The sequence below is a fragment of the Schistocerca gregaria genome, chromosome 1 (genome assembly GCF_023897955.1).
Source record: "Schistocerca gregaria isolate iqSchGreg1 chromosome 1, iqSchGreg1.2, whole genome shotgun sequence".
In the NCBI taxonomy this organism is placed as follows: domain Eukaryota; kingdom Metazoa; phylum Arthropoda; class Insecta; order Orthoptera; family Acrididae; genus Schistocerca; species Schistocerca gregaria.
Window position 1 is genome coordinate 788,866,765 of NC_064920.1, and position 13,775 is coordinate 788,880,539.

Sequence of the window (13,775 nt, forward strand, 5' to 3'; positions counted from 1 at the left end):
TGCCTTGGGCATGGATGTGTGTGATGTCCTTAGGTTAGTTAGGTTTAAGTAGTTCTAAGTTCTAGGGGACTGATGACCTCAGATGTTAAGTCACATAGTGCTCAGAGCCATTTGAACCATTTTTGAAGCCTTAATGTCATTTCTCTCGGTATAACTGTATTGTTGCACATAATAGACATTATTTGTGGTATATCAACATTGACAACAGTTTCCCCTAGCTAGAATGCCTTCTCACTAATTTCCACTCTGTGTCACTGAAGTTCAGTTATGGCACGATGCTGACGCAGAAAGTCTAACCTTAGGATCACGTCTATATATACTCAATAATGCGTAACCCACTTCCAAACCATAACCAAAAATTTTTTTTCACACTTTTAACACTACCGCTGCTATAAAACCCTCAGTTTCTAGTTCACAAACAGTTCCTTTCACCTATTAAACAACCATTTCGGCTATTCCCTCTTTCCTGATGAAGCAATGGTTTGTTGCGAAAGCTTGAATTTTGTGTGTATGTTTGTGTTTGTTTGTGTGTCTATCGACCTGCCAGCACTTTTATTTGGTAAGTTCTACCATATATCAAGCTTACTATAGCACATTCCATCTCTGAATTTGTTTTTACTGCATACATCTTTAATGGTAAGTGCTTCTGGTGACTCTGGGATTCCTTGAGTTTGAAGGGCAGTTCATACCACACAGACCACCTCTCTGATTACCCCTGTATTGCTGCCTTTGGTCCATACCACCCCTGCTGTAATTTCCACCAAACCACCTTGAGTCCATGACATCCCTATTACCCTCTGTGGTTGGTAGCATTGTCTTTGCATGTGACTTGCATGATTGTAGTTAAAATGTTATGTTCGATGCAAACACGCTTCTCTGACACATCAGTTTCCTCATTCTCCAATGCTAACCTAACCACTGCATGGAGATCTTCAACACCCCAGTGAGCAGCCTCCAGACATATCTGGATTTAAACTTCACAGAAAACCATGCACATTTAATTTCCTAATCCTGTCTGTGAAATCTTCATCTGCTTCATTATGCATCTTGGAAACTGCTCTCAACTGCTCATGGAAAAACCGTACACTGTTCTGCTTCCTATAACTTTGCTCTAGCCCTTGCTTGAATTGGTCAAAAGTCTGCACATTGTAGAGTGCCACTGCACACCATGCAAATGACTTTGCCTCCCCTGTTCAATGTTAACTTGCTATGAATAACATTTTTTTCATTAGACTGGCCCCCTATGTTAGTTGGTGGCCAGAGATCCTCCACAATGCCAACAAATTCTCAGACATCCTACCACAGAAGGGAGAGACAAGGTTAGCAACTGCCATATCCATTCCTAGAGCCTGTGACCTTAACACCCTTATTTCCTGATTTTCTCTGCTGATTTATTGTCTGCAGCCACTTTAACTGCCCATAATTGAGCTACTTGATTCACCAATGACTGTATAGCCTACTCACTGGAGACACCCTGTGTCTCCCATTTTGCCACTGCCGCCTCCTTATTCATCTTTATAACTCAGTAATAATACCTATAAACAACACAAAACAAAAATCTACTAATAACAGAGATAGAACAGGGAGTCACAGACTGCTCTACCAACCTATTCCTGGCTAATCATGAGCCACCAGGCCTATCTACATTGCCTGACTATGTGTCCAGTATGCATAAAGCAAACAACTGCTACAGACTCAGCACAAGGGGCAGAATGCCCAAGCAAATTGCAATACATACAATGTGCAGGTACTAAACACTCGTCTCTAGAATTTCCCTTAAACTGTGATAAGTCTGCTGATAAGGGTAACCCATATGTAATCATGCCCTCTAAATGTAGACCCCCATGACTATTACCACTCAAGAATAAAGTATCCTGACATCTCAAATGATGACATTGTAGGCTGGTGCTTGGATGTCATGCTGCAGTGGTAGCACACCCTCCACTGCTGATTGTGGTGCTGTTGGGACCCCTGACACTACTTTAAGTGGGTTGGGGTGATGATGGGCTGGTGGGTCTAGTGAAAACACTATCGACAGTTAAGAATGGTTTCTACTGACTTCAGTACATGATGTAGTGAGGCAACACTCCTCTCTCTGAGGATGTATGGGTGGAGGCTTCTGCCCTGAGTTGCTGACAGAAGTCCCATGCGAGGCTGGTCACCTATAGAGGCTATGGCTGTTGACGTCAGGTGCACACAACTTACTGCATTGTTGTTGATCCCCATGTCCCCTCTCTCCTCACATCACTGCAGAAGCACAAGGATACAGCTGTGCATGGAGTGTGACTCACTGCCCTCTGGCAGGAGTCAGATGGCATAGTCCCACGATGAACTCAGTGTTGGCGGCCACAGGCAAAGATGGGAGGTTGGTGGGGCTGTTGCACCAAGTCCTGTGAATGACTTAGTTCTGGCAGCAGGTGCAGCCCAGTTTCAAACCCATGGCTGCTGCTGGTGGTATCCCTTTGTCCGGTTGCCCAATGTAACTCTGGTGTTGTGGGAGTGCTGCTGATTTTGCAATGACAAGAAGTGATTTTTTGCCTTGAAATTCAGACTTATTTATATACCTCTGGTGCACATTTGTGTTACTAAAACCCAGCCCTTAATCATATTGGCCATCACAAGAGGCTTGCCCTGGTGTGGTGACATTTCACCACTGGCTACAAGGTTACCCTGTGTGGCACAGTTTACTGCTGCATTTGGCTATTCTGGCTTCAGAATCCTTCTGTGTGTCTGTTATTGTGACCTACATGTTGCCATACTGGTGGCTATTGACTCACAATTGTTGACATGTTGCTCCAAGGTGACTTCCACACTATTTCACTTTTGCTAAAGGCTTATAACATTTGTTCAGAGACTGGATAGTGTCAGTACACCACTTTTAAGGAGAAGGGAGAATAGAATACATGCATGTGTGGCTATTACAGCTCACAGAAGAATAGGCAATCTGGTCACGACAGGATGGTTAAGAGATTGATACAGTTGTGTACTGTCGACCATACACCGTGTTTCCGGAGAGAGAAATCATTCATTAAATACAACGTCCATTAAATGGCTCTTAGACATTTGACATAATTTTTTAGAGAGTTTTTGGCACTCTGGAGATGTTTAATTTGGTTTACATTGTAATGATGGAAATGTGATACATGTTCTTATGTTTTCTCCACTATATTAACAAATCCTCTCTTAATTTTCAAAATAAAATGCATCACTGTACAACCTCAAATGAGACCTACAGGGAACCTGTGGATCTGTGCTGTTGAGTGTTGATCATGATAGAATATGATGTTGAAACACTCAATTACATGTGGCCCTAGTTCTTTTCAATATTTTTTATTGAGTGTACAGTTCATTTTGGCTCAGTCTTATTAATATCTCTGCTACTGCCAGCAAATCACCACCTAAGTTTATTAGGATCTTCATTCTGTTTATTCACAGCTTCATGTATGGTTCATTTGTATTCATTTATGTAGTAGATATTTGTAGATAAGAGTCAGACTCCAGATCAAAAAATCTGTGGTTCACTTCATAGTCAATACTGTGATTTTTTTGTCACTTATTGCTTCTTTCACCTGTGGAAATAATTTATTAAAGTAAAAAAAAAAAAAGCCAAAGTGTATTAGTGTTCAAAATCCACAATCAGCTGTAGGTCCCCCTAAAACTCCTTGAATAAGTTAGATCAAATGCCAGAGGAAGACAAGATCATACCATGCCCAATAGGACTGAGGTGTAAAAACCAATCTTCTGGTAGAGGACAGCTGTACTTTTGTGTAGCAGATTAGTGCAGACAGCTGAAGCTGAAGGTTGCAAAAGCACTTTTAATAATAGGAATTATTGCTGACTGTCTCCTTGTTGCTTTTCTCATTGATGATAATTGGTGCAATCTTCTGCTTTACAGAACACTTCCTAAGAAGTATTTCTCTTTTCTTGATGTCGAAGGAATTAGTCTCATGTTTTGTGTGACTAACTGATTTATCTTTCATTATGTGACAGACCGTCTTCTCTGTGACTTGAGTGAGGGTTCTGTTGTTATATCAAGGGTATGCCACATCTCCATTTGCATACGTGGGAGGAACATTGCTAGAGTCAATGCGTTGATGTCAAGGGTCTATGCAGGCAATCACAGGCAGTAGCACAAAAATCTGAAATATTGGCCATTTGAGATTATGAAGTGGAGTACTGAGAAATTGTGTTTTACTTCATGCCTTGCACATGTACAATGGTACAGTGTACTTGTGTAGTGGTTTGATATGATTTATGTTAAGTGTAATAACAGTAGGTATTCTTTATGCCATTTTCTATTATGTACACAATCTTATTTTCGGTTAATGTACATGCATTCTCTCCATTAAATATGCAACATATGGACATAATAGTAACTACATATACATGTCAGATCTTTTAAAGTTTTGATATGTGCTGAAGTACAGTGTGAATAATACATAGTTTTATTATATAACTACCATATGCATAGTTTGATGTATGTGCATCTGCCTACATACACTCTGGTTTTGCTGTTTCACAGTAATTCACGTAATTAAAAAAAATTTAAAAAAATAAAGAAAAAACAACCTTGTTAACAGCCATACCACTCTGAACTAATACCTCACTAGAGAAGCTACTGCTTCAAATGTGTACCTTTGCTCACCACATCTCTTATGACACAGAGATAAGAATTATTGCAGGAATGCCACCATTTGACGCGTGAAGCAAGGGAAGATTGTCTTAACTGGGAAATCGTAGTATGCATTAATGCTTACTTAACGGCAGTGTAGATGTACATCAAAAACTAAATACTGATTGCTAAAAAGACATCATTCAGGAATGTTGTGATGGAGGTATTGTCATGTGAGGGATGTTAACATGCACTGCATTATGAGCTGTGGCATGCCTGCTACTATTATTCACAGGTGTGTGTTACAAGAACCCAGTGGTCAGTCATGTATATTTGTTGTTTGCCTGCAACACTCCACAACCAACAGATACCTTTTGGGTTCCAAACTGTCTCAACATGGTTTGAGGAATACTCTACATATATGAAGCTGCTTGTGCGGTCCTCCATGTAACTTGACATAAATTGTGTTGAGCATGCCTACGATACCAATGAGTAAGACTGCACATCTTATACCCAACTCTGATGAATTTTGTGATTTGTAGCAGCTTTTGAACACTTATATATCAGCAATCCCATCGTTAAGACAAAAGAGTGTGCTGCTAGAAAAGTGTCTGTAAGTCTGACAAGTTAGTATATGTTATATTAGGAATTGTGCAAGAAATTAGTACATCTTTGATATGTTACAAGTGTTGCAAGAGAATTGAATTAAACCAGCAGAACTGATGACATACTTACCAGGTACACTATGTATGGTCCAACAACGACAAGGGCACCTGCTGCTACATTGCCAACAGCAGTACCCGTCTGTCGCACACAAGTGGGAAATGCCTCCATGGCCTGCAGATAGCTCACATAGCTCTGCACTATGAGGCACAACCGTGCAAACATAGTCACACCTGAGCACATCCATGACAGTTCAGGCACTGCAACAGAGGACAAGGTGGACTGTAGCTAATTCAGTACCACACGCGGAGTTCCTTACTTTATAACGTGATAGACCCTGTGTTTCTATTGAGATGCATGGTGTAAACAGAAGAAGAGTGGATTCTCTCCTCCTGGGCATCAGGACTACAGATGAAGCAGATAGCTCTTTGGCTGGATACTGGATGTCCGCCCATTCCATGAGTTGAAAGCCAGTTTGGTGAATGGATATTTGCCCTAACAGTGCCACATAGCATGTCATAACATGTAGGTCTGAGCAAGCCTGCAGACATCAGGCATAAATGATCAGGCAGATATGGGTAAATGTGGGCATCATCATTCATAAGCGAAGCTAGTGAATAACGTATTGATCGATTGATTAGACTATTTCATTTGTTGCAAATTGCGATCACTTTCACTTGTTATTTGATGTTACTACCAAAACTAATTTGTTAATAGCAAGATAAATTACAAAAAATGGTATTTGGGAATATATTGATATAAACAGTGACAGTAATAAGTTTGCTGTTTATATGTTATGCCAATTTCAAATTTACTGTGAGATGGAAGGAAAGCAGATATGTTCCAAAGGGTTAGCTTGTCTTTCATTCTTTCGTTTTGATTTGTTTTATTACACTGATCAACAAGTTGCTTGTTCATAGACATGATAATTAATATCATTAGCAGTCATCCATTGATCAAATTCTCAGTTTAATTAAACTTGTTTGGTGTGTGTGCACATGTTTTGTGAAATGTAGTTATAAAAACCATTTATACTAATAGAAAATACCCAACCTTACTTAAATCCAGTGAACTATTTTAGTTGGGCCTTCAGCTATGAAAAAGCATTTCAAAATGAAACACACAGAAAAATTCTAAATAATTAATAAAAATACAACCTTAGCCTTGCCTACATCATCTTTAGACATCTGTGGTACAAGTTCACCTTCACCATCAATAGAAAAGGAATTGATTATGTCGGAATTGTTTAACTATTCTAGAAAGGATTGAATTTACAAGACTCCTAGATCAAGCCTTACCCCACAATAACATTTCCAAAAAAATTTTTCATGAAATATACAACAGAATTCAGGAAAAAATCAAAACAAACATTTTAGTTGCTGTCATGTTTTCTGTGACTCCTGATATCTGGACCTGTTTGCATAACAACACTAGGTTCTCAAGTTCAGAGCCCATTTGCTGTCTCCCAAATTTCAGCTGAAACACTGAGTCCTTAAGATGAAGCCTTTTTCTAGGTGCTCACATCGTAGAAAATATAGCAGGGGAACTTAATACTACCACAGATTGCAACATTCGTGTCCTCCTCAAGGGACACCGCCTTAACGTAGCACTGCCCATGCAGGCAAGGAGGTTTACGTGCCCTGCATCCGGAGGGCTATGCCGGCGGTAGCGTTGCTACCAGCAGGGTCACTCTTGCCAGACAGGCTGAAGGGGAGGAGCCAGACCAATTGCATCCCACAATGACCTATCAAAACGCGTCTCCTATCCCTTTCCTATCCTTAGCCCATCTGTTTTCTTCTCCTTCCCATTTCCCCCACTTATTCAATGCTGATGGTTAAACCACATATAGAGGTGCGGAGGAAATGCCGAGCCCATATGCCAAACATCTGGTAAATTATCAGTGCCTGGGCGATAAGGTGGCAGCCCCACCAAGGCAATCAGAAGCAGTGGGCCAATCACCTGCCCATCTTAAATAACCTGATTACTGAAACTGAAATGAGAATGCAAAACCAGATGGATAAACTTGTGACAATCTTTGACATGAAAAGGAAAACGAAAATCGGCTTTTGGAATATACAACCTTGAGGGAGAGTATCAATCTGAAACAAGTGACCAGGGAAACGGATAGCTAGAAGCTTGATATCCTGAGATTGAGTGAAGTGAGGTGGTCAGAGTTTGGTGAATTGCAGACATTGGATGGTATTGCATTTTTATACTCAGGATGTGAAGAGGAAGAGGAACACTGGGATGGAGTTGAGCTATTGTTGACCAAGGCAGCAAAGAAGAGCCTTCTAGAATGGAGACTTGTGTCCAGTAGGATCACAACTGCCAGATTTAAAACAAAGGTTCGAAACATGATGCTCATCCAGTGCTATGCCCCACAGACACATCAGAGATTGAGAAGGAGTAGTAATTCTATTACCTAATATGAGAGACTGTAAGGAAATGAGCAGGAAAGGGATCCTCATTGTTATGGGAGACATAAATGCCAAGGTGGGAGATAACAATGATGGGTTGGAGCAGATAATGGGGATACATGGCTTGTGTGAAATGAATGATAATGGGGAAAGATTTAGTGACTTCTGCACAAGCCATGACCTTGTAATAGGAGGGAACTTGTTTCCTCATCAGAGATAACATTGGTATTCCCAGATCATGTTATAGAAAACCAACTTGACCACATCGCAGTATCCAGGTAGTTCAGGAGCAGCCTGGAAGATGTGCAGAATAGAAGAGGAGCAGACACAAGTAGCGACTACTATCATGTTACTGCCAGTTTCCAAATGAAGATTCTAGCTTCCAGAAAGAAATTCAAGCCAAGGAATAGAAGATTCGATGTAGGTAAACTTAAAGATCCAGAAAGAAATTTGAGCCAAGGAATAGAAGATTCGATGTAAGTAAACTTAAAGATCCACAGATAGCTGAGGGGTTCCAGCTGGAACTCCAGAACAGATTTCAGGTGCTGGAACTGGAGATGACTAAGGATAAGGACATAGAGGAAATGTGGACAGAAGTTAAGAATAGTTTTGTGTAAGTGAGTGAGAGACAATATGGCTTTAAAAATCACCTGCAGAGAGACTGGATGTCCAATCATACCTGGAGGAAGATCACCCATAGAAAGGAGGACAAGGGAAGAGTAAACCAGTGCAAGCACAGGACTAGGCAACAAAAAGCACAGGCACACACTGATTATAGAGCAGCAGTTAAGGAAGTGAAAAGAAGTGTGAGAAGGGACCACAGAAGATGGATAGATCAATAGGCTGATAGAGCAGAACAGGCAATGCAGAGGGGAGATGTGAGAGAACTATATGATATCACTAAGATGCTCTCAAAGAAAAGCTTCCGGAGGAACCGACCAGTGAGGGATAAGAAAGGGGAGATACTAACTACACATGAAGAACAATCACATAGGTGGAAGGAACACTTTAACAAAGTTCTAAATAGAGACCTCGGTGGTGAGGTAGAAGAAAAAGAACAAACGGAATACAATGATCCTAGTCCCAGAATTGGTGCAAATGCACCCACGAAAGAAGAAATTCGGATAGTGCTGAAGCAGATCAAGAATGGGAAGGCACCAGGACCATATAACATAACATGTGGGTTGCTGAAAACAGACTTGGAGACCACTGTTGAGTTATTGTACATCCTCTTAGAGAAGATATGGAGAGAGGAGAAACTGCCAACAGATTGGAAACGAGATATTATCGTGAAAATACCCAAAAAAGGAGATGTTACTACCTGCAACAACTGGTGGGCTAATATTCTATTGTCAGTACTGAGTAAGGTACCTTCAAGGATCATTTTAAACCGCATTAAGGATTTTGTGGAAGCACAACTGAGAAGAGAGCAGGTGGGTTTTAGAAAACAGCGAAGCTGTGTGGACCTTATCAATACTCTCAGAATTATTCTGGAACAAAGTGCGGAGTGGCAACACACCCTCTACCTTACCTTCATTGACTCTGAAATGGCTTTCGGCACTGTCAATCGAAGAGTCATGTGGGATACACTTGCAAAATATGGCATTCCAACAAAGATTATTAACATCATCAAGGAAATGTATGAAGACTCTAAATGCCAAGGACTACATAATGGAGAACTAACAGAGCCTTTCCAAGTTAATTTGGTAGTACAACAAGGGTGTATTCTTTCACCGACACTATTTCTTTTGGTGTTGGACCATGTGATGAGGGGAGTGATGGGGGATGGAAGAGACAGAGCTAGACTTGAAGATATAGATTTCGCAGACAACATGTGCTTAATGGCACAATGATATCAAGACGTTGAAGAGAAACTGGCAAGGTTACAGAGAGACACAGAAGTTGCAGGCCTCAAGATAAATGTTCACAAAATGAAGGAAATGTAGATAAATTCAACCATAATGAATAGGCTGGCCATTAATAGCGAGGACGTAGAACAGGTACAATTTTTCCTCTATCTTGGAAGTATAGTCATGACTACAGGAGGTGCTGAGGAGGACATCTGTAGTTGCATCCGCAAAGCAAATGGTGCGTTTATACAACTGTACCCCGTTTGGAGAAATAGGAGCATCTCAAAGAAGACCAAACTCTGGCTTTTCAATAGTAATGTGAAGACTGTTGTGTTGTATGGTTGCGAAACTTGGAAAGTGACTAACCACATCAAAAACCAACTCCAAGTTTTTATCAACCGCTGTCTCCAGCATATCTTAAATATGAGATGACAAGATATAATGACAAATGAAGATCATTGGAGGGAACCAAATCAGCAACCAGTCAATATACACTCCTGGAAATTGAAATAAGAACACCGTGAATTCATTGTCCCAGGAAGGGGAAACTTTATTGACACATTCCTGGGGTCAGATACATCACATGATCACACTGACAGAACCTCAGGCACATAGACACAGGCAACAGAGCATGTACAATGTCGTCACTAGTACAGTGTATATCCACCTTTCGAATGCAGGCTGCTATTCTCCCATGGAGACGATCGTAGAGATGCTGGATGTAGTCCTGTGGAACGGCTTGCCATGGCATTTCCACCTGGCGCCTCAGTTGGACCAGCGTTCGTGCTGGGCGTGCAGACCACGTGAGACGACGCTTCATCCAGTCCCAAACATGCTCAATGGGGAACAGATCCGGAGATCTTGCTGGCCAGGATAGTTGACTTACACCTTCTAGAGCACGTTGGGTGGCACAGGATACATGCGGACGTGCATTGTCCTGTTGGAACAGCAAGAATGGTAGAATGATGGGTTCGATGACGGTTTGGATGTACTGTGCACTATTCAGTGTCCCCTCGACGATCACCAGAGGTGTACGGCCAGTGTAGGAGATCGCTCCCCACACCATGATGCCGGGTGTTGGCCCTGTGTGCCTCGGTCGTATGCAGTCCTGATTGTGGCGCTCACCTGCATGGCGCCAAACAAGCATACGACCATCATTGGCACCAAGGCAGAAGCGACTCTCATCGCTGAAGACGACACGTCTCCATTCGTCCCTCCATTCACGCCTTTCGCGACACCACTGGAGGCAGGCTGCACGATGTTGGGGCGTGAGCGGAAGACGGCCTAGCGGTGTGCGGGACCGTAGCCCAGCTTCATGGAGACGATTGCGAATGGTCCTCGCCGATACCCCAGGAGCAACAGTGTCCCTAATTTGCTTGGAAGTGGCGGTGCGGTCCCCTATGGCACTGCGTAGGATCCTACGGTCTTGGCGTGCATCCGTGCGTCGCTGCGGTCCGGTCCCAGGTCGACGGGCACGTGCACCTTCCGCCGACCACTGGCGACAACATCGATGTACTGTGGAGACCTCACGCCCCACGTGTTGAGCAATTCGGTGGTACGTCCACCCAGCCTCCCGCATGCCCACTATACGCCCTCGCTCAAAGTCCGTCAACTGCACGTACGGTTCACGTCCACGCTGTCGCGGCATGCTACCAGTGTTAAAGACTGCGATGGAGCTCTGTATGCCACGGCAAACTGGCTGACACTGACGACGGCGGTGCACAAATGCTGTGCAGCTAGCGCCATTCGACGGTCAACACCGCGGTTTCTGGTGTGTCCGCTGTGCCGTGCGTGTGATCATTGCTTGTACAGCCCTCTCGCAGTGTCCGGAGCAAGTATGGTGGGTCTGACACACCGGTGTCAATGTGTTCTTTTTTCCATTTCCAGGAGTGTACAAATCAAGGAAAGAAAATGGAACTAGATTGGGCATACATTGAGGAAACCAGATGGAGCTGTTGAAAGGGTGTGTCAGACTGGAACCCTCAAGGAGTTAGAAAACATGGTCGTCCCAAACAGACCTGGAAAAGGACAGTCGAGAGAGAAGCTGCAGAGGAAGGGAAAACCAGGAGTGAAGTGAAGAGACATACCAGGTGGAGGAATTTCGTTATGGCCGTATGTTCCAGAGGGAACGACAGGAACTAAGACAAGTCAAGCAAGTCAACATATGTGTACTCATTCACAACAGTGGCACTAACATGGTGAAAGATTTTCAAGTGGCTGAATATAATTTTGCTAGCTGTTTTATCCATTCGCTACAGAAGGTTGTAACTGAGTCCACCCTGAAGTGGCAGAAATGGTTGCTACTGGAAGGTGTCCGGCAATACACTTGAATCATTTGAGCTTAACTCAAGAAAAACTGTTGGGGACTCAAAAGGAGCTAAAGTTGCTGGAGCATCAGCTGGTTTAAGATACCAGCTTTGTTGCTGTATGTGGCTGATCATGATACACTTACTTATTTGACATCGCATCAGTCATGTTTGTTGGAGCAGTGTGTTAAACTTCCGAAGCCCTTTGAAGAAAGTACAAAAATAAGTTCTGATCTCTCTTGCATATCGGAAGTAATACCACACATTATGACACTGAATAAGTTTTTAGATAAGGATGAGAAGGCGAAAGGACCCCTGGCCTACCAGACATCAGATCCTTGTTGAAAGCTGCATTAGAAAGTCATCTCAGCTTATTAAATGACCTAGATTACTTAATTGCAATCTTCTGAGACCTGGGATTCAAGATAGACCATCTGGGGATTGTTGAAACTGAAAAAGTGTGACAGTAGATGCTATTGGAAATTTCCAGCAGCAGTTCATCTCCAATGTCTGTTAAGAGGAGAGGAGATTTAGTCGACAGTGACTCACGAAGCTCATAGCACATTTGTGATAGTGTTAAGATGTCAAATGAATATAGTAATATCCTGTGCAATGATCAAGAAATGTGATTGCGAGAGAAATTTGCTACCACCTGAAGATTTCTTCATAGTTGTGATCCTAGTACTGTACTTGGCATTCAGCTAATGTTACATAGTACTCTAATTTGACAATGTTCACTAGACCTTTTCTTTCAGCACCTTGCAGCAGAATTTATCTTGAAGGATTATGAAGCTGGTCTTATTTATGGAGGTGAGTGAAATTGCTTATTACCTCTTAAAGCAGAGAAATTGGTGTCGATTCTCTATAATTTGCTTCTAGTTCAGTACAAGTGCTACTTTATTTTTTTGTTAAAATGATGAGAAAACAGTGTTTTGATTTGGAAGTTTTGTGCTCTTCTTTGTAATTAGAATATTTTACATATAAATTAAATAAGCTGATTTTATGAATTTTTCATAGTTTATTGAAAATCCAGTATCTGTCAGATATTGGCCTTCTGAAAAGTACCTGGCCAGATAGTAAAATTAGGCTGGATAGTGGGTAGTTGCTGGATATCTGTTTCATCTGTAGTCAGAATGGCAATGCTATTTCCAAATCACACGAGTGTCTCCTCTAAAGTTTTTTTTTAGATGGAAACAAGTTCTATTGTAAAGGAATGTAATCTGAGGATGGGAGTCATACTAGGGTAGGTCCAGCACGCGATGTGCACAGACCTATGGGATTTTGAGAAACACATATTTTCTCTCTTGGAAGAAACTGGAGTACAGAAGGAGTGTACAACTGCTAAAACTGTGGAGCTGCTTCAGAAACATAGATATTTGGGTACTATGCTATATGGGGAGTAACTGAGAATGAGATGTAGTGTAGGTAATACTTTAGTTTATTAATGCAAGGGGAAGTCACAATGATTTAATCATCAACTTGAAAACGTAAAAATAGATACCTAATTTTTTGTTGTTTGCTGGTACTTGTCTGCAGTCTTGATACACATTGAACTCTCCATGGCACAGTACCACTGGTAATACCCTCAAGGCTCACTTTATGCAGAACAAATTTAAATTGGCCACTTACCAACCAACACTGCAAACAGAATGGTGTGTCAAAGTACATCTGGTCAGAGTACTGTAAGACGGCATCATGCTGTCATAGGGACACCACAGTGATCTGTGCATTCTAATTGCCTAAATAACACAGTCTAGAACACAATTTTTTTTTTCAATGATTGGTTTCAGCCCTTAGGCCATCTTTAGATCTAAAATCTCATCACAGCAACTGTTGCATGTTGTTGACTCTCTATGGTTAAAAGTATTAGGTACTGTACAGAGACAGACAGACTGTTTTATGATGATAGATAGTATATTGTAGCTTC

The 13,775-nt window shown here is 41.9% G+C and overlaps 1 protein-coding gene across 1 annotated transcript in view; it reads right to left on the reverse strand.

Moving 5' to 3' along the window:
- Window positions 1–13,775, reverse strand: part of LOC126269513 (solute carrier family 22 member 7-like) — a 132,942-nt gene that overhangs the window by 16,150 nt on the left and 103,017 nt on the right. The window contains exon 8 of the mRNA XM_049973999.1: window positions 5,348–5,535. Within this exon, the coding sequence (XP_049829956.1) occupies window positions 5,348–5,535 (188 nt within the window). The remainder of the gene's footprint in view (window positions 1–5,347; window positions 5,536–13,775) is intronic.